Source organism: Gopherus evgoodei, chromosome 9 (genome assembly GCF_007399415.2).
Source record: "Gopherus evgoodei ecotype Sinaloan lineage chromosome 9, rGopEvg1_v1.p, whole genome shotgun sequence".
NCBI classification, from domain to species: Eukaryota; Metazoa; Chordata; order Testudines; family Testudinidae; genus Gopherus; species Gopherus evgoodei.
In genome coordinates, this window is record NC_044330.1 from 32,438,691 (window position 1) to 32,464,747 (window position 26,057).

Below are 26,057 nucleotides of genomic sequence, written 5' to 3' on the forward strand. Positions count from 1 at the left end.
CAGTTACCTCTTTTGTGGCATGAGTCCCATTATCAGCATCACATATTGCCATCTTTTACCCTAAGATGAATTGCCACTATAAATATAAACAATGGAGTAAAATTAATTTGAGACTGATTTCCTTATGCCTGGCATCAGCTAACAAGCTATTATTATGCCTGTGTGTTTCACAAATGGAATAAAAAGCAACTATATTGGTAGACTATTTAAAATCTTATTACCCATTATCAAAGAGGTTGGCATAGTTGGAGTTTAGCTGTCTGCTAATTGATTTGGTTCATATAGCTATCGTTTTTTAATCAGGTTTTTCATTTTTTTATATTACATTAAATTTTCCAATAACTTCAGAAAGATCATTCCTGTTGTTTTACACTTATGAACCTGTTTTACATTTCTCCCTAAATCTTTCACTTTAATCCATAGTTCTGCTTCAGTGATAGGGGTGCTAAGTTAGTGCTCTTTTTCAGTTTTTTTTTTAAAAAAGCAGAGGGAATGGAAAAGCAAGTTAGTCACTACTATCCCCCAAAATAAAGCCACAGATACAAGCCACTGACAAGCGACTTTCTCACTCTGCTCGGATAGATCTAATCACATTCTCCTGTCCAGAATTCCAACATTGTTCATTTGCAGTAAAACCAAGAAGTATGCATTTAATTTAGCAGGAAACTGAGACAGACATTTACATTTTTGGTTCCAGAATCTGACGTTTTAATGAGAAAAGAACTAGTGAATATTTTTATCTTTGATGCATGCTATGTAGGTGATAGCTGTCCAGAATCAAACTGAAAGATGTCAGAAGAAAATTGGACAATTCTACTAATAAGTGTTTGAAAAAAATATATAATTGCCTAATTTATATCCCATACACAGTGAAGAAAGCATTTTGCTGTCAGGCTGATTCCTTTCTTCAAAATCCAATTTTAATACTTCTTGTCAAAGAATTTCCAACCTCACTTAACCTGCCCTTCCAAAATGGAAAGTTCCATGTTTGCCTCTTTAGGTAATTCGTACCTTGTTTCCTGTGTAGTTACATTAACATGCACATGGTCACCAAATCTCTTAATAAGACACATTCCAATTACTTCCCCTCATGCCTTATGATATATCTTATGTTGTAACGGCCATGGCTGTGCTCAGCAAGCCTTGTTTTAGCAACATATAAATTTCCTGCTGCAAGCACTCCATCTCCCCTGGAAATAAGGTTCATATGATCTATGAAATTCCATTTTGAAGGATTGTGGTGGCACTTTTAAAGGCTCAGACCAGAACCCATACTCTGTATCAGATACTCTGTGGTTGATACTGGTGTCTCTCATTCCAGTTTTCACTGGAATAGTTGCATTGATTCAGTGAAGGTACTCCTGGTGTGAGATCAGTGTCAAGCCCTTTATATACCACGGACCCAGTATTCACGTTGCCTCAGGAAACAGTAAATAAACACTTATCCCATCTATAATTAACAATTGTATTTGGCAGTCACAAATCAATTTTTACAACCAGGTTGAATTTAATAGTCAATTTAAAAAAAATTGGCAGAATGATGGCTCATGTAGTGGAAACTGAACAGGAAATTCATATTTCCATTTTTATTGTTGGCCCAGGGGCTAGTGATATTTAGAAATGGTCCTGCTTAGCCATATTTTTTTTAACTGGCTTTTCATTATGTGAGCATTTATTTATCCATAGCATTCCCACATCATCTTTAGACTACAAAATACAGGGCAGCTTTCAAGTTCTAGAAGAGGAACTGAAGCCATTTGGGAGAATGAGTCCTTAACATAGATTTGAAATGCTCAGCACTGCTCTCTAGTGACCCTTGCACAATAGATCCAGCTGAGGGGATGATCCCAGTGCTGAATTTAAAGAAATAATACAAAAACAAAGAAAGGGCAGTTAAAGCTCAGTGGAATTTTCCTGGTTTGCAGAAGCTTGTATTACTACAATAGAAATATAGTCAGGTGAATAGAATTCAGAAGTCAAGAGAATTTCTGCATTGCTGCTTGGGAAAATAGGTTTTTCATTTTTTCTTTGGTAGCAGTTGTTCTTTGTGCCATTGTTGTTTTTTTTCTTACCCCCTTCTTCTTTCTTCCATCAAAGGCACATTGATGCCATTCTTCAGGTCTTCCCAGAAATGAAAAGAAAGGGAGACTTAAAGTACCAAAAACTGGTTTCGGCTGCACAATACTTTTACATCTAGCAGTCTAAAGACAGTCAGAAAACTGAGAAAGGGCTAGTAAAAGAATCATGTTACTTTATTTAGTCTTTAGCTTTTTTATTTTTTTCCTTCAAATAATGTTTGTCATTTTTTAAATGTCTTCTTTGTCCTTTTTTTTTTTTTTTTTTTTTTTTTTTTTTTGCATCCTCATTTTGGTCCTAGGAAATGTTTCCCACTCTTCCTCAGTCATTGATACCCCCAATTTCAAACATTTGAGAGGCTTTAATTAGCATTCAGTAGCTCAAATGTTAATCTGAGGCTTCTGCAAACTAGCCAGTCCCATCCCCAGGATCACCTTCACCCTCCCTTTTTAGCCAAGTTTACTGCAGGGCATCCCTATTGCTTGCAGCTCGTTCAGAATGCACCACTCATTTGCTCACTGGCTTGAGTATCTGTGACCATATTAAGCCTGCCCTACATTTTTTTTTACTACTTATGAAATAGTGGGTTGTCTTACATTGGCACTGTTGTTTTTTTTAAGCCCTTTACAGTAAAGGGGCTGGCTACAAATGAAACCTCCTCTCCTCCTTGAAACTAAGCCTCTCCAGATTAATATTTACACAGATGTGCACCACCTGCTTTTTGGAAATTAAGCTAAGTGTGTGAGCTCCTATGCCCATGTGGTTTTAATTGAAGGCCATGGGACTCCCTGAGAGTCCACCCACAGGATCACTTTACATAAGCGGGGCCTACATCTACTAGACATCTGTGTTTTCACTGTGGAGGATCCCAGGATCATTCCCCCTCAGTTAGTTGAAGCCCATGTTTAAGAGAGTTTTCTTTTTTCCAGAGGTGCTTTTGTACAGTCACCATTGGCCACTTCTTTAACCTCAGTTTTCCTTTTTTGCTCTGTGTGGTCCCTTTGATAGATGTTTAACTTTAAGAGGATATGTTATTAATGAATTTTTCAATGTTTTCAATTGTTATACTGTGTTTACTTTAGGATCAGCAGCTCTAACCACCCCAGTGTGGGACTGGGAAAGAAGAGAAGCTTTAAAAATAACTAATGTTACCATATACGAGTACCTTTATATTCCTGATAAGACTGTTGCTCCTTGTCTCTCCTCATGACCTCCCTCAGGCTGGGGAAATAATTACTGCCACTCAGTTATAGTCACTGACCCTGTCATTCTGGGCGACAGCTTCTTCACACCAGAGTGGTATTTTTAAGCTGGGTTTTGCTGTTTGCCTTGTAATAAGCAGTGTGCAACGTGCAAGGCAAACAGACATGCAGAGGGCAAAATGGCCTTCGCATACTGCACTCCTTCAGCACCCACTGCTCAAAAACGCATCTGGGGGAGAAAAATTAACATTTTTCCCACCTCTTTGGCCTATGTCACAGTTTTGTTATTTTCTATACTCTATTATCTTATAATTAAGTAACAAACTTAAATAACTGTCAGTCTGACTGTGATCAGAGGTTGTTATACACAGTAATCACTCTGTATTAAACTGTCCAAGTAAATGGCAATTAAATATCTGGGATGGAGGGAGGGGAGAACTTGCTAAGATTTCTATCAACGCAAAATTCTAGTTTGCTTGAAGAACATTATTGTAGAACATACCTTAGCATTTCTCTATTACAAAAAGCTTTTAACACAATCTAATTAGTTTTTGAGCAAGCTAATCCTGCCCTTTGACTACTGCAAGGTAGAAAATAGAAGCAGCTGACTCTGGACTTTCTTTGCATTTCAGGAATTGTTGCAGTCCTTTTTTGTGGAGTCACACAGGCCCATTATACCTACAACAATCTGTCACCAGATTCCAAAATGAGAACTAAACAGGTAGAGTACAAAAATAACTGACTTTGTCTCTTCTGGTGCTATAATGAATATATAGAGGTACTGCCAGCATAGCTGGAGGGGTTTTCATTAATGCAAAGGAAAAGGCTTATGTCTTCATTTCAGGAGAGGGATATTTGTAGAGATTTTGCCAGGAAAACATTAACAATTCTCTTGCTAAGCAAAAAAGTAATAATCTAGTCTTTGAGAGACCAGAAATATAAAATATCCATCTAGAAGATGAAAGGTGTAGAGCTAGTAATAATTCACAGCAACTTCCATTTGAAACTGCTGCAAAGCTTGGTAGGAAATCCAAAAGCTCTAGTGAGTAAAGATGGAACAGTTTTAGAGACTGAGTTCATGTGGATTTTCTTTGCAAAGGTGGTTTTGGAGCTGTGTGGGCCAGCCCTCAGTCTTCCCCTCATGAAATCTGGGGCCCAGTAAAGAACATGTGAACAATTTGGAAGGCAAGAAAAAGTTAGTTTTCTGTTATTTTCTAGTAAAATGTTTGGGTCTTTCAGTTGTATGTATTTTTGAGAACTTAGAGCTGCTTTCAGGAGTGGAACCTTTGGGTCACAATTCACGAACACTCTGCAACGCATCAAAGAACAAATGTTAAACTGCCGAGTCACAGGACAGCAACCACACACCTCAGGGAGGCCCAGCAAATCCCAGGACCCTTCAACCTTCAGTTCCTTTTCTCTGACAGTTTGACAGCAAGGAGCTTGCACATCTGCTAGGACTCACTTCTGAACCATTTTGCTCTGGGGAAGTGAATAGTATTTTATAATATGGATCTTTTGTATCCATTTTTGTCTATGAAAACTATTTTTAAAACATTAACAAAATGGCTTAAAAAGAGCCCATTCTCCTCAAAGTACTTTTCTTTTTTGCTTGCTTTCTTGTATGGAACAGTGTCCCTCATTTCAGCTTCCAGAGAACTCGCCAGACAACTTACCTCTCTTGTTTCCTATCCCTTCTCAAATCACCCTTCTCTGCAAAGCCTTTACAAGACAACCACTTCTAGACCCCTTCACCAGCTCCAACTCATACAGACATATCAGTTACTGTTTTTTTTTCCTCTTCTGTTTTGTCTTTGACTGAACTATTTTGTAAACTATTTGGGACAGGTACTTGTTTTTGTTTTTAAATCAGCAAGTACATTGCCATTTGATAAGTATTAATAAGAGGTGATTGTTTTTCTTGAGCTGCATTTTAAACTGTTTGTAAGAAAGTCAGTGGCTGAAGGGAAACCTCTCAACAAGCTCCAAGAGCTGAGCCAAGTATGATTAGAAGATGACCTTCATGAACGGCTACAATGATGAATGTTTTAGGGCTTGTCTTAACTCAAGCTAATGCTGCTGTGATCTACACTTGAGCTAACTCCCTCTCAAGCTATCCTAGCTCGACTGAGAGCAGTCACTCTGCAAAGTAATACTCGAGCTGCACAGAGTGTTTGTATTTAACAGCACAAAGTGATTTTACAGCAGCACAGGGTAGCTACATCTCTACCCCATGTCATCTCACTGGCCTGTTAGCTCAAGTTTAAAGCACCTCTTAACTCCAGCAAAATATTTGTGTGAGCATGGGAGTGGGGTTAGGGGCAACACTTGAATTCTACTTTGAGCTAACACTGTAGTAAAGACAAGCCCTGTGTGTGGCTGAAGGCTGGATACATGAGCTCTGACTGCAAGTTGCAATGACTGTTACCTCAGATGGACAACTATCATGTGGATCAACTCAGCTCCTTCTTAACCACCTCTGAAACCCCTATAACTCTAATTCACATCCAACTACGAAAGGCCTGTTGAATACTTCAGTGCAGAGTGAAGTAATTGGCCCATTGGGAGTCAGGATCACTCTTCAAAATTCTCTACTTTGAAACGAATCTCTTCCATGCCAAAGATGGTGTGCTCTGTTGCATCTGCTTGTCAAAACCAAGGAGACATATCAAAGCTTTAAGGGTGCTTCAGCTGTAGCAGCCTCGGGCCTATACTGCCTATAGCTTGCACGTCCAAACACCCCAAATAACTGACAGCTCTAAAAATAAATCTATCAACAAACAACCTCCTCGCTTGGCATCCTGCAGTTCTCTTTCCCTATCTATCAGCAGTTTGGCATCAACACTGCACAGTAACAAGGCATTTCCTCCAGTTCCCAGGTCTGCTGCTGTGCTTGTTGCACTCCTGATGCACTGGGGAGACTCTGTACGCCCATAGCCACCCTAGTAACTTGTCAACTGATCTATGATAATGTAAAAATTGTCAGCTGATCTATGATAATGTAAAAATTGTGGGGGCTTGGGGTGTTGGACAGGATGAGGTTCTGCTCTTCTTACTACACATAAGGCTCTGGAGAACCTGCTTGATAGCTTTGATGCAGTTCTCCTCTGGCCCAGGGTTGACTCTGAAGTGATAGCAGGATTTGTAGCACCTATCAAGATGAAAGCAAAACACCTAATTGCCCTGGACTCCACTTCAGATTTCTCAAGACTTCCTGCTACTCCATCTTCATGCATATCTGCTGTCAAAAATCAATCGCTATTCAGGTCAGTGGTATTGGCATATATGATGAGAATCTTCTAGACTATTCTCCAGCAAACTGTATTAGCAGTTTTGACAATCCCTGCACAGTTAAGTGGAGATGAGGAGGCGTCTCTGTGTGGTGGTCTGCCTATCACAGCTTGACCGGTTGCACTGGCAGAAGTTTTCTGCATCCCAGGTGTAATTCTCCTTGATGTACAAACTGTAGCTTCATGTCCATGCCTGTGACTAAAGTGCTAAAGAGGTCTTTTTCTTAGTTGGAGGAGTCTCCACACACTGTGTGCCTCTGGAGAGTCATTAAGAACTCTCCTCTAAAGGATCTAAGTCTGAGCTCAAATCTCTGTTTTCCATTAAAATGTTCTAAGGATAATATGATGGATAGTGATGTGGGTATGTGATATCACTGTATCAGCCAGGTACATGGATAGCTAAATATCCATTTGACCACTGGAAATACGTCCACAACTTCTCTTCCCTTTTTCCCTAGGGGTGGTAGAATTCAGGCATCTGAAATGTTGACCATATGTGCAACAGGTATGATGAGAGATGTGGTGGGGTGGGGGGAAGAGAATATTCTGACTCCTTAACCTTGTTAGCCTTTCCTATATTTTTTTTTAATTCCCTCTTCTTTTCTTGTTCCCAATAATAAAAACAAATGATTTCCAAAGTTATTTTGTGCCCTCATATTCCTGCCATCAGCACTTTGAGAAGTTCCCTTGAAGCTTTAATAATACTGTGGGTTGGGCTTCTTGCATTGCTCTACATCACACCCTGCTACAGATCTTCTGCCTGCCACTGTGGTGTTATGGCTGGATGGGCTGTGGTCCCAATAGCATCAACAGCTATCTGATGGTGCAAGGTGCCTCTAAACAGGTTAAAATATGTTATAATTGAGCCTAGTTTGCAGAGTTTTTCCCTGCTTTCTACTTACATCCAGTTCAAAATGTTAAATTTTGAGCTAGTATCTGCTGGTGTCTGGTCTCTGAAGAGTTGCCTTAAGGCTTATTCAGTCATAGCATGTCACTGTAGCTAGCTTTAGATTTCTTCTACTTCAAAAGGTCTGTGCAGTGCAACCACATGGACTTTTTAATACTGTTATCAACATTATTGCCTGTATGCAGCATTATGCAGTGAATCAAAATATGGAGTATTGATGTTTCTCTGGCTGACACTAGTTACAACTGGTCCTCTCTACACAACCATGGTTCCATACAATGTCTCTGTTTAGGTGGGGAAAAGACTGTTTGTTTGTTTTTTGTCACTTTAATAGAAGTTTGAATCACTTCACTCCTGATTCTTAATCCTGAAGTCTTTACTTAGTTTTGACACAGTCATTATTCTGGCATGATTCTAGATCAGATTCAACCTGTGGTCCACAGACCCCTGGAGGTCTGCAGACTGTCTAAGGGTTCCATGAAAGGGTGTCATTGCCATAGAACAGTGGTTTTTAACCTGTGGTCTGCGGACTCCTATAGGTCCACAGTCTATGTCCAAGATTTCCAAAGGGGTTCACACCTCCATTCAAAAATTGTAGAGGTCCACAAATGAAAAACGATTGAAAACCACTCTTCTCGATGAAGTCAAATGGAGCTTTGCCAGAATAAGGACAGAGTAGAAACTGAGAAAGGACTAAAGCATTTGGCCCAGAATTGATTACTGTGGGTTAGGGGATGAACTTTAGTTTTGTTAGCAATTACTCAGTTTAGGGATATTTGCTGTTATCCGCAACCTGTACTGTAGATGCCTATTTAAAAAAAAAAATTAGTGGACTATGAAGATCCTAAAGGGATCTAAATATCTTATGCAAAATGTAGACATCCTTGGGGCTTCTTATTTTCTGGTAGTGAGAATTTAGCCAACACTTGTGTCATAAACAGATAGCTAAGGGTTAATGTCTCTTTCACCTGAAGCACCTGACCAGAGGACCAATCAGGAAACCGGATTTTTTTCAACTTTGGGTGGAGGGAAGTTTGTGTCTGAGTCTTTGTTTTCTGTCTGCCTGCTTTCTCTGAGCTTTGGAGAAGTAGTTTCTACTTTCTAGTCTTCTGTTTCTAAGTGTAAGGACAAAGAGATCAGATAGTAAGTTATATGGTTTCTTTTCTTTGGTATTTGCCTGAATATAAGTGCTGGAGTGCTTTGATTTGTATTCTTTTTGAATAAGGCTGTTTATTCAATATTCTTTTAAGCAATCGACCCTGTATTTTGTCACCTTAATACAGAGAGACCATTTGTATGTATTTTTCTTTCTTTTTATATAAAGCTTTCTTTTAAAACCTGTTGGAGTTTTTCTTTACTTCAGGGAAATTGAGTCTGTACTCACCAGGGAATTGGTGGGAGGAAGAAATCAGGGGGAAATCTGTGTGTGTTGGATTTGCTAGCCTGATTTTGCATTCCCTCAGGGTGAAGAGGAAAGTGCTTTTGTTTCCAGGACTGGAAACAGAGAGGGGGAGTCACTCTGTTTGGATTCACAGAGTTTGTGTCTGTGTATCTCTCCAGGAGCACCTGGAGGGGGGAAGGGAAAAAGGATTATTTCCCTTTGTTGTGAGACTCAAGGGATTTGGGTCTTGGGGTCCCCAGGGAAGGTTTTTCAGGGGGACCAGAGTGCCCCAAAACACTCTAATTTTTTGGGTGGTGGCAGCAAGTACCAGGTCCAAGCTGGTAACTAAGCTTGGAGGTTTTCATGCTAACCCCCATATTTTGGACGCTAAGGTCCAAATCTGGGACTAAGGTTATGACAACTTGCCATTTAGAAAAAAATGAAATTATCTGGAATAATATATTCCAACCTGGGCAACCCATCACCTGAAAATTTGAGGGTAGAACAATAATTAGAGAAAAGTAATTAAAAGTCACAGTGGATTTCAAAGTTTGGTTTCATTCAGATGTGGTGGTGGGCTGTTCTGGAGCTCCAGACCCCAAAGAGCCCTGGGATTGCCCAGGAGCTGGGTGGGGGAGATGGCAGAAAACCAGGCAGGTTTCAGTCAGAACCCAGCCTGGTTCCATCAGAACTGAGTCAAAATCAAACAGTCTCCTCAAAAGGTTTTGTCAGAATTTTTCTGTAATAATTATTTGAGCATTGGAGAAGATGACTGAGGATAGGTTAAGAGTTAAATATGTAGGCCTCAGTCTTCATTGGGATCTGTTACTCAAAGGGATAAAGTGAAGACACTGAGGCCTGTGTTAAGAGATCGTAATACAGGATTAAGACCATATATTGTAGTTTGGATAAAAGATGACTAAAAAGGGTTATGGTAATTTTTCATGAATATGTGAAGAATAGAAATTTGAGTTGGCTGAAAACTGTCCATTAAAATATTTATTTTGATGGCAATAACTTTTTGATAAAACAGGTTTCAGGTCTTTGAATTTCAGTGAAAACAAAACAAAAAAACTTCTAATCTAAATTTTTCACAGTGGAGGAAAAGACCATTTCCTGACCAGTTCTCCTAGAAATGCTACAAACTGAGAGGGAATTGTTCAGGGTGGCACAAGGGAGGATAGTTAGGAGTCATGAGTTGAAATTAAGAAACAGGTAATTTAGTATGAGTATCAAGAAAATCTTTTGGACAGTGTAATGTATTAAACTAGTCGAAAGAGAGTAACGGAAGCTTCATCCCTTAAGACAGTTTAAATCTAGAATGGACAAATTGCAGGACAACATATTATTAGGGAATAACCCTGCATTTGCGTGAGAGGAACTGGATTATTTATTATGTCTCTTCCATCTCCAGTTTATACCATTCTTTGATAAGTTGTGTAGCACCCCCTCTCCACCTGATTACCTTCTTTAATGCCAATCTGCTTGCAGGTTTTGATGGGCAGGTGTGGGTTCTTCTGGATCCCACCACCCACTCAGCAGGGTGTATCATCTTTATTTTTTCCTATGAATTTATTTGGCGGTGCCTCCGCCCCCCTCACTCCTTCCTGGCAGGGTCACCAGGGCACCTTGGGAGGAAAATTCTAACCACAGAGTAATCCCCACTTATTTGCCAGATAGTTGGAGACTTCCAAGAAATAACACAAACACATACAATATATTCAACACAAAATTATATTCAACAGGAGACAAATATAACATAACAGGGTAGAACACTATCCTTAGGTTCACCGGTGCCCATGCTGCTAATACCTGTGACTTTCCCCAGTCATGTGACTTGATGTAGCAAATGTAAGATTAGTGTCCCATTGGTACGTGTACTTTGTTGGAGCCCTTGATGACCTATGATCACAAAATTCTCCTCTGCAGTGGTTTAGCAGTGTGGCTGACAGGGTTCAGTACAGCCCAAAGGACTCAAGTGGGAGAAGGTGGTAAATCCCTCCACAGGTTTAATATGCAGCAGGTTGTAAAATCTCCAAACCCTTACTCTCCGGCGTAAGGACACAATTCAGGGAGTAGTGGGTCCCCAAAACAAATTCCCTAACTGACTGGCTAAAAGATGGTGCACTCACAAACTCCATGAATGATCCTCAGGTTCAGAAATGACTCTAGAGCAAATACTCACCAGCAACTACACAACAAAAACACTAAACCAAGAACCTATCCTTGCAACAAAGCTCAATGCCAACTCTGTCCACACATATTTATTCAAATGACACCATCATAGGACCTAATCACATTAGCCACACCATCAGGGGCTCGTTCACCTGCACATCTACCAAAATGTGATATATGCCATCATGTGCCAGCAATGCCCCTCTGCCATGTACATTGGCCAAACTGGACAGTCTCTACACAAAAGAATAAATGGACACAAATCTGACATCAGGAATCATACCATTCAAAAAACAGTAGGAGAACACTTCAAACTCTCTGGTCACTCAGTAACAGACTTAAAGGTGGCAATTTTGCAACAGAAAAGCTTCAAAAACAGACTCCAACAAGAAACTGCTGAACTTGAATTAATATACAAACTAGATAACATTAACTTGGGTTTGAATAGAGACTGGGAGGGGCTGAGTCATTAAACATATTAAATCTATTTCCTCATGTTATTCTCACACCTTCTTGTCATCTGTCTTAAATGGGCCATCTTGATTATCACTACAAAAGTTTTTTTCCTCCTGCTAATACCTCATTTTAATTAATTAGCCTTTTACAGATGGTTTGGCTACTTCCATCTTTTCATGTTTTCTGTATGTATATATATTTCTTACTATATGTTCCATTATATGCATCTGATGAAGTGCGCTGTAGCCCACAGAAGCTTATGCTCAAATAAATGTGTTAGTCTCTAAGGTGCCACAAGTACTCCTGTTCTTTTTGCTGAACTCCTCGGTCACTGCAGAGGGGCTGATCTCTACTGGCAGGGATCCTCTTCAGGCAGGAATCAGGCTGCTTTGGTCCCAGGATTTCCCCTCACCACAGAGGGGTGCAGGGCTTAAGGTGCAGATTGCACAACTGTACTAAAATCCAGACTCTAGTCTCCTAGCCCAGCATCCAGACACACACACACAGCAGGCAGCAGCCCTGGACTAGCAGGCAGAGCAGAGCAGAGCTGACCATGTGGCGACTGGTCTCACCTAGGGAGCTGGAGGGCTTACTCAGCCTGGCTGGGGGAGTTTCCCAGCAAAACTCTACAAACTGGGAATCATCAGTGGAGAAGGAAAAGCCCAGCAGAGGGATCTTGCTTTCAGGTCCCTAGAGGCCAGTTCTGAGGGGGAACCCTGCATGCAGGCCTGGGACTCACCAGCTCCCCACACAGCCAGTCCTGCCCTTGTCCTGGCTGGCTCCAGACTGACTCAAAAATAGCTTCTCTCCTTTCCTGAGCTTCCTGGGAGGGGCATCTCACTCCCTATTGGTTGCCAGGCAGACTCTGAGTTTGCCTTGGCTCCCCCTGCTCTGCCAGCAGACAGAGCACCAGAAATCCAGGTAATCTCCTTGGGGGTTACAGTTGTTTTTGAAAAGTTTAAGGGTATTGGCTAAAACTAGTCAGAAGATAGAAGGGGTTTTTCCCATGGGAAAACTGACAAAACTTAAATTTGTAAAATGAAACGTGGAAGATGTAAACAGCTGGAAAGCCTAGCTCAGAGGAAAATAAGGAATATAAGGCATCCATGCATAAGGCAATGATCCCATGAGGCATCATTTTGAACATACACCTCTACCTCAATATAACGCTGTCCTCTGGAGCCAAAAAATCTTACCACGTTATAGGTGAAACTGCACTATATCAAACTTGCTTTGATCCACCAGAGTGCACAGCCCCGCCCCTCCCGGAGCACTGCTTTACCGCATTATATCCGAATTTGTGTTATATCGGGTAGGGTTATATTGAGGTAGAGGTGTACCACTTTCTCCCTTTTTGGTGAGGGGAGGGGATGCGGCATAGGAATCCCTTGCCATGGTATATCATGGAAGTTGTAGTCCAGCCAGAGAGATTGGCCCATAGAGAAGAATGGAAGTTTAAGGCAACTAAGATTACAAAACCCATGGTTACAATGTAGCACCATTTTGAATTGAAATATATCAGATTTTTTATATTTAAGCTAAATCAAAATTTTCTGCACAGAACAGACACTTTAGGCAAAATAAATTTAGTCTAAAACCCAGTTTTCCTTCAAATAGTTTTGATGGAAAAAATTTTACCGGATCCCCCTTTCCCCCCCCCCCCCACAAAAATTAACTGTCAGACTCTCATGGACACTAAACCACACAATGTTGATTGAACCCAGTCCTATCTATGCAATTTCCACTATTACATGCACAAATAATTTAATGTGAATGCAATTGCTCCTCATTGGACATTCAGATGCATGTTTCCCTGATATGCAGTCATGGAAATTGCATTGTAAATCTGCCATGGAATTGCTTGAACAGTTTGTGCACACTATTGCACACACAACTTTGAAACAAAGTGCACAGTGTTTAATTTTTAATTAACTCTGAACTGGTGTGTTATATAAATTACTAACATTTAATTCAAATACATAGTTTTTGTTTGCAGTAGATCTTTACTTCTGCTCATGTCAAAAACAAAAAATTAAAAAAAAATACTTACTGGGGGATCAATGCACGGCAATCGGTGATCAGGAGAGCATCTCCCGTTGACATAGCATAATGTGGACCCCAGGGGAAGTAGATCTAAGTACGTCGACTTCAGCTACATTATACACGTAGCTGAAGTTGCATAACTTAGATCGATCTCCCCCCATAGTGTAGACAAGGCCTATACCTTGCTCACCCCTGAACACACACACACACACACACACTCTGACTTCTTTGTTACTTTTCCCCCATGTGTCTCTTGTTTTTAATTTCTACTCTAAGCTCTTTATCCTTAATTTCACTTATGATATGGTTAAAAAATTATTTCCAAATTCCTTTAAATTCTTCTAATTAATTTTCTAATCCTAAAATTACCCTTTCATATGTAGCTGTTACCGCTGCATCTGCACTCCCTCTCTTTCTCTCACACAGAGCCTTTCCTTGCAGGGAAACCTACTAAGAAATGAACATGTATGAGAATTCCATGATTTTAAATAATTTAATATGAAATATTATTGCTGAGTCTGGTTCTAAAAAAAAGGTTATCTGTCCTTCTACTCCCCCCCCAGTTTAAGATAATCTTAATACTCATTACTAATCAAAACTAAGAGCTCTCTAATTCACTTAATTCATAGAGTTATTCTTAGGCAATCTTGCTCCTTTGTTACAATATGACAGATTATTCACGATACTTACAGTTCTGATATATCACTGTTGAGTTGCAGTACCCAGTGAAAAAGGAGTGAATTAAGGATGGAGTGGCAACCTTAAATCTAAATTATTTCATTTTTATTGATTTTTAAATCACTGTTAAAATTATAGTAGTAGATTTTTTTTTAAAGTTTGCTTTCCTTTCTGCTTTGCATGATATACATTATTATTGGCTGTGAAAATTCTCATTACTTTGCAGTAATGTGTAGTACGCAACATAACAATAGTGGTATCTCTCACCATGATATTGTGCTGTGCTACAGGCAGAACAATCATCACTTACTTTGACTAACAGGACACACAAGACGAATGGCCAGTGTAATTTTCCTCAGATATTGATACACAGGCAAAACACATCTCAGTTTCTTGGGTGAGAATTTCTCTATTAAAAGTTTGTGCCTTCTAGATGTTAGTTACACTGTGTCCTTTATTCTCAGTTTCCTGCAACTACTTGCCATTCAGCTTTTATTAAAGGAGCCATGTCATGTGCAGCCATCTGTTGAAATGTATACTAATATAACTCTTGTCTTCGGAAAGCAAGACTGTTACTTTAAATACTGTCTTAAGAAAAATAAGATCCCAAAAGTATTGGCTCAGATTTCTTGTTTAATTCAATTATTCAAATACTCCTTTGAAAAATACATAATTTCACAATTTACTAATGGATTTGATTTATTTTTATTTTTTTAATGTGAAAAATGTTTTAGAGTGGGCTTTTTCAAAAGTGCTCTTCACTGTCTTAACTCTGGTTGAATTGATTTCAGTGATAAAATTACCACTGACTTCAGTAGGAGCAGGGTTAGACCAATGCTCAGTGCTTTTGCATATCCCACCTTTAGAGCTCAGTTTCTCTATTGCACCTACAATAGGGGCATGGGGAGAGCTGGCAGTGACCTGATCATGGCTCCCTGATTGTGCTCTGCCTGGTCCTGGAGTTCAGTTGCCCCCTGAACTTTTAACACTGCTGGTGGAAGAGGTACTGCCAACAGATAGTCAAGCATGGTGTAGCCTCACGCATACCCCTAAATTCTGTTGTCATATGGTCTAGATTTTGCTGCTAGCTCATGGCTGTTTTGTTTTTTGGGTCTGTGGCTAAGCATGAAGATATTAAGCAGAGAGGAGATGAGTGAGAATGTTATGCTGAAAATGGTTTGAAGGGAGAGCAACAGATCACCTCGAGGGGGCTACATGAGAAGGAGATGACTTGGAATAACATTTATGTTCTCAAAAGAACCCAGGCCAGCTCCGTTTCTTGGTGGGTTGGTAGTGGGAGTCAGCTGATAGCTGTCACCCTGTACTTCACAGAAAAAAAGACTGTAGGCCAGGAGCTCATGCAATGCATATCTACAGAGTAGAGGACAAAGGAGCAGAGAATTTTGCTTTCTAACAGAATGAGGCACCATCAAGGATTAAGTGCTGGTAGGGAACCCTAAAACATATTTACAGCAGGGGAGGAGGTGTAAGGAAGTTACTGAAAAGGACAGAGAGGAGAATGTAATTCAGTTTATAGGCCTTTATTCACATCATTACTCTAGTCTTGTTTCTGCAATCAGTTATGAAATAGTTATGAATAGCAAGGCTGTAAAGAGAGTCCTCTGAAACTAGATGTAATTGGCTTCCTCAAATGCATTACTAGTTAAACAGTTAGCCATATATTTACACTGAACCTGCTAGCACATCCCGTTGGGAATGCCTGCCACTTAGACAAAATCTTTTGTCCTGAATGTTAAACTACTGTATGTAAAAGATGTCATGAAAGCTCTGACACAGCACTTCATCTCTGAGATCTTGCAGAAGCTAGACTTCAGAGTAGAGATTAAGAGCCCAGAGCTGCAGAGACTCATGTGTGTAAATAACTTTATTCAGGCTAGTAGTCTAAATGTGGTGGATGGGACTGCTTATATGAGTAAAGTTATACTACAGGATCATGCCAAAGAGAACCCACATGGCCACAGATGGAGATAGTGATTTTAATCTATAGTCTGTAATGTAGACATGATTCTGTCTTGAGAATTTCAAATGTGCCATTGTCTTAACAAAGAGATAACTAGAGTATGGTGAATTTTTAAGCAAGATATCCTTAACTCGTGTGCAGTATAGCTCCAAGTTTTAAGGATTTTAAGTTAAGTGAGAATCAGACTCAAGCCAGCTAGTTTCTGTGTCAGTGGCTTAGGTTGTGGATGGGGTTGGGTCCCCACTCTTCCACAGTGACAGTTTGATATGAAATATGAGACTTGGAATGCTTATAATCATATTTACTTTAATTTTAAAAAAATCATTGAAACAGCATATAAAGCACCATGGGAAACTTACATTTTTTGTCTGCAAAAAAAGTTATCCAAGCCACTATAATCCCTTGAAGGATTTGAGACACGCAGCAAAATAGCATTAGTATGGCCCTCAGGCTTCACGGTGTTCCATCTAGAATTACATATTTGCTTTTGGAGCAAAACTAAGTTTAGCAGCCGCTTATCATTTAACAAGTGAAATATGGTGCCAGGCATATCCAGAGATACTGCAATGAAAATTTGGTGAATCCAAAGAATGGTTATAGAATAGTATCAGAAACTAACATAAAAAAGAGCATGCTAGGTCTTGGCAGAAGTTTTTAAAAGCCCAATTTATGCTTAAGAAAGCTAGAAGCATGTTTAGCTCATTATACTCTCACTGCAGCACTCCAATACCATGCTCCATCATTCCACTACATGTTTCCTGCATCTCAAGTTTTGATGAAGATTTCTCAGTGGGTCTTTACATTACAGAAGGATAAAACGCTTTCTGTGTGTACTGGTCAAGGCTATTTTCAACCTAAATTCTAGAGAAAAATAAAATCAGAGGGTTAACTGGAGCAGACCAAAAATTATGGGTTCCCCAACTAATGTAAAAAAGTGTTTGCCAATCTCTCTGCAATAAATATCATTACAAATGCATGTAATAAATCAAATGTTCCAAATTTGTTAACACAAGATAGCTGACCATGTTGTGGGGCAGATGAACTTGCACCGGCCCGAGGAGATCCTCATGAAGGATTTGTAAAAGAGCACTTATGTCACTCTCAGATGCACAAAGGAAGGGAGCCTGATGCTCCTGCACAGGGCAGTTGAATTTTACAGAGACTGGGGCCCTGATCCCACCTCATTTAGGATGTCTAGCACCCATGCAGCACCAGGCGAGAGCAGCCCCTGTACATAGGAACATGCAGGAGCTGCAATTATGACTGGTCTCTGTGCAAAGATTACAAGAGCAGGAGAAGAAAGGTTCCTTGTATCCCCAGCCTCGGCCCTTTACATTTGTGTAAGGGTCTGGTACAACCTTGTATGGCATTTATAGGATGGTAGGCAGGCAAAGTATTTAGTGCTAGGCTCAATGTCTGTGCTGTGATGTGAAGATGTAAAGCATTGTATTCTTACTCAGAATAATACATTTCTGGACAATGTTTGCTGCCTTCTGTTGCAAGACTGGATATTTTGGATCATTTACAGATAATTAGTTTACACTTCCACAAAGAGTGACCACACAAATGCCAGGATTTATTGGTACACATAGTTCAGCTGTCTCTTGGCTTTCAACAAAAATAGGGAGTCTAGTTAGGCTCAAGGAAGCTCTCCTTACAAGGAATGTGCTCACTTGATTAGTAAGGTAGCATTCCACACAAAGCAAAAGGACCGCACATGTGATCCTTGGAAATGACCAGTCTAACTGGCATCTGTTGTTGTGACTTGTCGCAGTAAGTTTGCCCAGCGGAGCGTGAATTCTTAGGTATTACAAGATCTAGAAAGTTTCAGTAGAAATAATTGAACAAATTGCCACGCAGGGCTTAAATAAATCAATTAATTTTGTCTTCAAAACAAGAATATGACACGTAGCAGATTCTGGCTAGCCTCTGTGAGAGTATGGGGCAGGAGGAGCATACCCTCCCAGCACAAGAGCCAGTCATACTCTCAGTCTCTGCACCACAATGTGTACTATGGGGGTTTTGCACCTGTCTCTGAAATACCTGGTACTGGCCATTGCTAGAGACAGGACAGTAAGGTAGAAGGACTGCTGTCTGATCCAGCGCAGCAATTATTCTGGCCTTAAATGCATGTTAGAAATTGTTGATATAAGTACACAGCATGATCCACTGCATAAATATGGTTAAACATAGAGCAGTGTCCATAGAGTTGGCTACAGCATCCATTTCTCAACTATTATTAAAGGGGCTGTGTTAGTGAAGCACTTTCTACTGCTTCCTTCCAAATACAGATTCAGGAAGAAGTCAGCTCCAGTAGACATTGGTCATACCTGGCTAAAGATTTCTCTTTCTGTGACAAAAGGAGGGACAGTAGCCAGGCTTCTTGACCTAGCCCACGAGCACAATTGAGAGCACCAAAGGCTGGAGTATCAGAGGGACTCAGGGAGTGTCCAGGGGAGAGACTAGAGGTTGGGAAGGACAGTGTGCTCAGACTGAAGGGCAGAGGGTGAAGCCACTTTTGACAACAGAAATGGACATATATCTTTGCAAGGATTTCTGCAAATGGAACTATGTGCAGTTCTGCTCTTGCTTTAGCCCTCTTTGCTCAAGGTAAACAGGACTTGTGCACACTTTAAAAATAAATAAGTTGTATTAGGAGACAAATACTCTGAATCTGTGACACCAACTTCTCTTCCACAGAAATTAACCCACTACAAAGCCCTCAAACCTGCTACACTGGTGCAGCTAGATGCCTACTGGGATTTTCAAAAGCACCTAGGCACCTACCTTATATTGAAATGAATGGGAGTTGTTCCTACTGGCAGTGAGCCTCCTGGCCTGGTCAACAGACGCAGGCTTGTGATAATGCTCTAAAAGTAGCTACACAGCCATTGCTTTGAAATTGTGACCTAGGCTAGAGCTCCGGCTTGTTTCCTAGTGAGGCTTGTTTCCACCAGTTGGGTAGCCATACACAAAGCTAGCTGAGAAATGAGCTGGAAACAGGGCCCAAAAGGTGGGATGAAGAGAAGCGCCTGAAGGGCAGAAGAATCTTTGTTTGGGAGTTTTTAGTTTGGACTCTTGCTACCCCAGAAGAGGCTACATCTGTTTGTGATTTGGCTGGAGGACTAAGCCATAGGTCCTGCACAGACTGATGTGTGGAGACTGGAAGAGACCCACCTCAAGGAGGCAAACTGAGGCAAGGAATGCGAGCAACACCATATTTGGCCTGCAGGGAGATGTTATGGGGCAACCATGACTGAGCCAGAAGGGTAGAATACCTCTTCACAAAAAGACAGTCTTCATTTCTTCAACTGACGATTTGTCGCAGTAGTATTTGTAATAACTATTGCCCTTAAAAATGGATTGAAATTAAGAAAATGAAAAGCACTCAGGTTTTCTCTACTTAATCTCTGTGTTTAACATGAAAATCAGAAAATTGGGAATGTGCCAAAATTCATTGTCTGACTAGATGTACCATAAAAATCTTAAACCCCTGCAGAATAGTATATTGCAATAAAGAAAACTGAAGCTGCTCAGTGTATAGGTTTAACCAGGAGAATCATAACACCAAGTCCTTCAATCTGAATTTCCCAGCAAAATCATTCATTATCTGACTGATATTCCTGTTTGGTTTATCCAGGCTAAAAAAATTGTTAACTTGCATTTTTTAAAATTATGAGCTTCAAAATTCTGCTTTAGATATGCCAAATTCTGTCTCCCAATTTTTAGCTATGTGCTGCAAGACAGATGCTAAACAGCCAAGAAGAAATAGTAAAGATAAATTGATATCAACAGGTATTATGGTTGTAGCAGCCCACTAATTAGCTACATGAAAAAAGTATTTTATTTTAGCACCACAAGTGGAATACAGCATAGTAAGAAGACATTGTCTGAGTACAGCATTGCTTTTTCATTGGAAATACAGTTCTCTTCTATTAGCAATAATACAAATATTGAATGTCTCCTTACAGAGATCTCTTCTGTTTCTGCAGTTCTACAGTGCTCTTTAATCTGTTCTTTTCCTAAACAGCACCTGCACCATACCAGTTTTAGTGATCGTTCATAGACCTACTCCAACCTGAATCATTCTGATCAAGCCTGTCTCCTGCTTTCATCAATGTTTCTGAGGGACTGATCTATGCTAGTATCTCCTTTTTTGTTGTGAATCATAACATTATATAACGTATTATTTGGAACTACAAAAATTGGGTTTTAGGTCTCCACTTAAAAGAAAGCTGATTTTGTTTTGCTCAGCACAGGAATCAGAAAATTCATATGTTCAAATGCTATTCTTACCATGCATAAATCGGCACTTACTTCTAGCATTCTCCATCTTGCTGAAAAGTAGCTATTTTTGACGCAGGCAGTAGGAGGGATCATAATGTCATATGCAAACCAGTTTCCAAACTGCTTTATTAAAGGTTTGACAATTTATTTAAATGTTAAGCATTTTTCTTAAATATTAATAAAACTTCTCTGATTGTTAAAATGATGGTTTATAATTTAGAGGAGGGTTGCAGATACCAGCCATTGGCTAAAACATACCAATTGGAATTAAAAGCCATATGCCTAATTCTTGCTGGCATACAGAAACAGGCATAAAGGACTTCCAAATGGGGACGTATTTAATATATGCTATGAAAACTGTATTAATATACAAACTAGCCTCATAATTGGCTCCCTCCGATGATCTAGTGCTCCGTCAGGGGACTGCATGGGGAGCATTGCTGGTCAGAGAGCGGCTTTAGTGGCAGAGCATGCCATTTTACCCAATACCATATCCCTTAGTGTACCTCCCTGGCTTTTGTCACCAAGGGCCTGCAGTGACAGTGGTCAGAAAGGTCAGTCTGTGTGTAGCCAGCATACAACCACGCTCCAGGTTTTCAGGTGTGTGTTTATGCACCACACCAGCATTGCTCCTTAATTCTGTAAAAAGTGAGAATTGCTTCTTAGTATGTGCACTGAACAAACGCAGTGCCATTTCCCTTCCTCATTATCACTGCCTCCACTGAGGATTGGGGTGACAACATGAGGGAAAGCAAAAGAAAATAGAATGTCTGTTGCGCATGGTAATGAACCAGACACAAAGAAAAGCACAATCCCTGAGCAGCAGCAGCAACAACAACAACAACAAACAGTTTAATCTAATCTGGGGCCACACACTATTATGCACTAATCATAGCTGTATGTTTTAACATGGTGCCATTACAGGGCAGAGATAAGGCTGTTTTGATGCCTTACCTATGCATTTCTGTACTCTGACGATGTGGGTGTAATAAAGTCCTTGGTGGGTTAGGTGGTCTAGTGGTTAGTATTCCTGGTGCCCCCTCCCAGTGCGTTGGTCTTACAGTCTTGGTCCTCATCTGCTCAGATGTGTGGTGAGGATTATAGGTGGTTCAAGTCCCTTCTGTAGTGAGGGAAGTGCTAGGAGAACCCCAGCCCACCCACTCCACCGAGCTGAGACCCAGAGCTCTAGGAGGGAAACACGTCTGGCTCCCAAAAGTGCCCTCCCTAGGTCACTTCCTCCCACTGCTTTCCTCTCCCAGCTTTCAGTCCCAGATAAGGTAAAAATACAACCAACCCATCAGCTCCAACCAGACTCAGCCCTCCTGGGGTTTCTCCAGCACCCTTGTCAGGAGCCTTTGGGGTAGGTCTGGCCTTCTGAGCTGGGTTGCTCCCTTTTCAATCTATTCTCCAGCTGGCGCATGCTCTGCAGAGCTGGAGGGGCAGGGCTACCCGGGCCCAGTACTGTTCTTTAACCCCTTCTGACTCTGTGTGGGGTTTGTAAATCCCATCACAGTAGGATTTTTTTTTTTAAGATTAACCTTAACTCTGAATTTCCTGGGTCTCTAATGCTTGTTTTGGGGGTAATTACAGCTTCTCTATATCCTTTTTATAGTTAAATTGATATGTACACAGTCTTAACTCCAGTTTAACATAGTTCTAATCAGGAAATTTATAACAAAGGAAAGGAAATGATTTTTTTAATAATATGATCCTTAGCAGTGTCCCTTTGGGCATCAAATAGAGAAATTAGAGTCAAAGCCCAGTGAGGTGAAGGGAAATACTCCCCTTGACTGTAATGAGATTCAGATCATACCCTGCCTAGGCACATTGCAAATAAACTGTTACAATTAAAAAAACAAAACAACAACAGGATGCTTCGTTAAGGTTTAATTAAGTTCCACATTTACCTGTTTTCCACTTGATGCTTTGTTTGAAACACTGTCATCTTTTCATTACTGTGGTATGTGACTTCAGCAGATGGATTATCAGTGAACGATCTGATGACTGAATTAATTTCCAGAATTAAAATATCTATTTTGTGTCTCAATATATGGTATGATATTTTGTTTCACCAGAACGCAAGAAGGTTATTAAGCAAACCTTGTTTTAATTATAAGCATATTATTAATAAGGTCCTTTATCATAGCTCTGCATCTCCTGAAACTTGCAGGATTATGTCTCAGTTTGTTTGTAATTGCTTCTACTGTGGGCAGAATTGTGTTATGTGTAATAGCTTAGATGGCCTTTTCTTGAATTATAGGAGGGATTTGCATTGTTTGTGTTTTGTTTGTAAAGGATTTTCAAGTATTTTTTCAAAAATACGCACTTAGCTCACAGAAAACCGATCTCTGTTTTGGGGCTAGGATCTTTAAATGATATAGTCCTGAACTAAGACCTTATTAAAAGCTTGATTTTGAGGACTCTGCTCCCTCTGCAAATTGGAATTCTTTTCCATTAGACCTGAGAATCTTGGCACAGCATGATCCTTAAAGAAACTATTTTCAGAATTTTAGTTGTAGGATTTTTAAGTTTATTCAACTACTATATACGAAGGTCAAGTTTTGCAACTAGAAATATGGTCTGTACATCTCCACTTCTGCATTTTAGATGATCATTTGCCTGATTTCAATAGCCAGATGCTAAAAGACTCAATAAATTGCAGATCTCTAGCAGAATCAGCTGGGTAAAAATGAATATCCAAAAACCTAAAGCATTAGCCATCTTCCTATGCATCCATCCCAACATTGGTGTTGTACCACTGTTTCTTGTATCATTTCTGGACATTCAGAAGAGTTGGAGGGATATTTGAGAATGATAAGGCAGAAATACTGAACAGCTGACTGTGTCTAGTTCATCTCTAGTGATCTTTTCTGTGGAATTCAGTATGGATTAATAAGCCCATAAAAACTTTGGCTGACGTTTTCAAAAGCAAGTGCCTGAAACTGTATTTAGGCCTCCAGTAAGTGGTTTGATTTTCAAAAGCTGAGACTCCATGCCTCCAATTGACTTGGAGTAGCTAAATCTGGATTTAGGAACCTAAATTTGGGAATCTGGGATTTTTGGGTTTTATTTTTTTTATTTTTGTTTTTTAAACATTAGTCATGGTGAGCTTGACACAGTGAGGTTCTGAGCACCTTCAGTTTCCCCTGAAGTTAAAGGGAATTGAGAGCCTTTGGCAACGTGCAAACAGACATTTAGCATCTCCCCAAGGTCTGACAATGCCATTGCACAAAAGATATAAAAGCACATTGGCATAGCTACTTATGCCTCTTCTTCCAAAGCCACTTCTTTTCACGAGAGCCCAGGCAATATCTTCACCATCCCAGAGATTATCTCTTCTCCAGAGTAGTTCTCACAGTGGAAGCAGCAAAATACCACAAAAGAGATGATTCTTTGACAGTTCTGACTTTACTGAAATCAGGAAGTACTTGGATTTTTTAAAGTGCATTCTCACAAGAATTTCTGCTCAGATTACCTCAGATATAATCAAATGACCATCTAGGATGATGAAATCCTGGCTCTTCTGAAGTCAACTGAAAAATTCATATTGACTCCACTAAGGACAAGATTTCATGACCCAGTCTTTACAACTTGGCCTTTCCAAACCTCCACATCTTTTGTGGTTTGCCCAACATTAATTTTCTCCTCTTTCTTCTCACATTATTTATCCACACACACTCAGCTTTTCACGTTATATATATATGCACACACACACAGAGTGTACACACGTAATCAGGTCAATGACTTTCCTCTAATTCAGTAGCTGGCACTCTTCTCTTATTGGCACTGAATAAAAATAAAGCAATGTCCGAGAGCACTGTGTTATTGCAGGCACTCTTTCTTGGATGAGCGGAAACACTGAAGTCTTCGTGACCATTTATGGTAGTTAAAGGTCCTGTCTGGCACTGGTCTCAAGTGTTGGACAGTTGAAGGGAGGAGTGAATCTGCGTAGAAGGAAGCTGCAATTAAACATCATCTAGGAATTTATTTATGTAGAACATGCACAATATGTTGGGTCCTGCAGTAAAGAGAAATTGCATGGGGACTGAAATCTTATAATCATGGTATACAGGTAACAAGTAATTTTTTGCAGTCCTGCTTCCTGTCAGAAAGCATGTCATTCATTTTAAAAGAAAATATAGTATGAGATTCTTAAGATATTTTCATTTCCCTGATAAGCTCAGGGCCCTTGTATTGGATTCCAGCTCCTAATATTTCAAAGGCTGTCTAAATTAATATATTTCAAACACCAAAAACTTGGCAAAGAATGAAAATTGTTTTTGAACTTGCTTCACAAATTACTATTAGAAAATAGAGGTTTTTTCCTCTCAGCAAATTGAAGTTGAATACATTGTATTCAGTCTCCGTAGAAATGGAATTGATTGCTGGAGGTTAGTACTAGGATGGCAAGTCACAGGAAAACATTGTGTGGGGGTGAAGAGAGATGAGATTGATTTGTTGTTTTGCTTATAAAACATCAGCAACAATCTGTTCCTCTAATACTAACATAAATGTAAAAGTACAAAAGGTAAATATATTAGTTCATTGTGACTTTAAGGACAATTGGATTGCAGAGATGATATTACTATTTTTCATTGAGCAGAAGGAGAGCAGTTGAGTCACACCATTCAGTTTCCTTTGTTAGCTATGTGGCACAACAAACTGAAATTGACTTCAGCAAAGTCACACATTTTCTTCCTTTTGGCAGAATGTTTTTTTAAAAAGATTATTCTTTATAGCTCTTGTCAAAATTCAGGGTAACTGCACCTGTATTTCCTATTAGTGGCCCAGAAAGGGCACCCACTCTCAGGTTCCAGCTGCCAGCTGTTGTCTCTCTTGGGTGAAGACCTGCAGCTCCTTTCCCTTTTGACCAGGGTATTATGGCTCTCTGATTCCCTGTCTTCACAGTGTATTTCCCAGCACAGACCAATTGCCCAAAGATACCTGCTTGCTTTCTCTTCAGAGACAGATAACAGCTGTATTTGCCATACTTATAAGGTACCACACAGGATTTCCTATGCACACCTACTTTATTCTTAAGGCAAAAAGCACTACAGAGAAAATGTATTAAAAGCAATAAAATAACCTATATGCATGCTAATAAGCTTACTAGTGTTAACCCCAACCCCAAATCTAACATGGATTCTGGCAAGATCAGTCCTTCAAGCCCCCGCCTTCAGGGATTCCTTGTGGTTACCACTGCATCAGAGCCTCAGCTCAGAACAAGCACAATCATGACATAAAGGTCAATTTGAATATATGATTATGGGGTCTTTGATCTGGAGTTTCCAGGAGTGGATATTGTAGATATTGAGTCTCTTTCCCCAAGGAGTTGTGATGGGTTCAATCACAGAAACCCACTTGAGACTGTCACCTGATGTGCTGAGACTATCTCTGATCCAATTTTCTCTGCCAGTTTGGGCCTTCAGAGCCCTGCCTTGCTGAGCCAGACATGCCAGTCTGCTCCAACACAGACCCAGGATCTGAACCACATGCCCCAAAGCTGCAGACTTAACTGAAAACAGCTTAAGAAGTGCTCCTATCTCGAGCACCCAGACGCCCTGCTCCCAGTGAAATCCAA

General features: G+C 40.1%; 1 protein-coding gene across 1 annotated transcript in view; it reads left to right on the top strand.

Moving 5' to 3' along the window:
- SLC9A9 (solute carrier family 9 member A9) overlaps positions 1-26,057 on the top strand; it is a 340,359-nt gene that overhangs the window by 163,859 nt on the left and 150,443 nt on the right. The window contains exon 9 of the mRNA XM_030575042.1: positions 3,911-3,999. Within this exon, the coding sequence (XP_030430902.1) occupies positions 3,911-3,999 (89 nt within the window). The remainder of the gene's footprint in view (positions 1-3,910; positions 4,000-26,057) is intronic.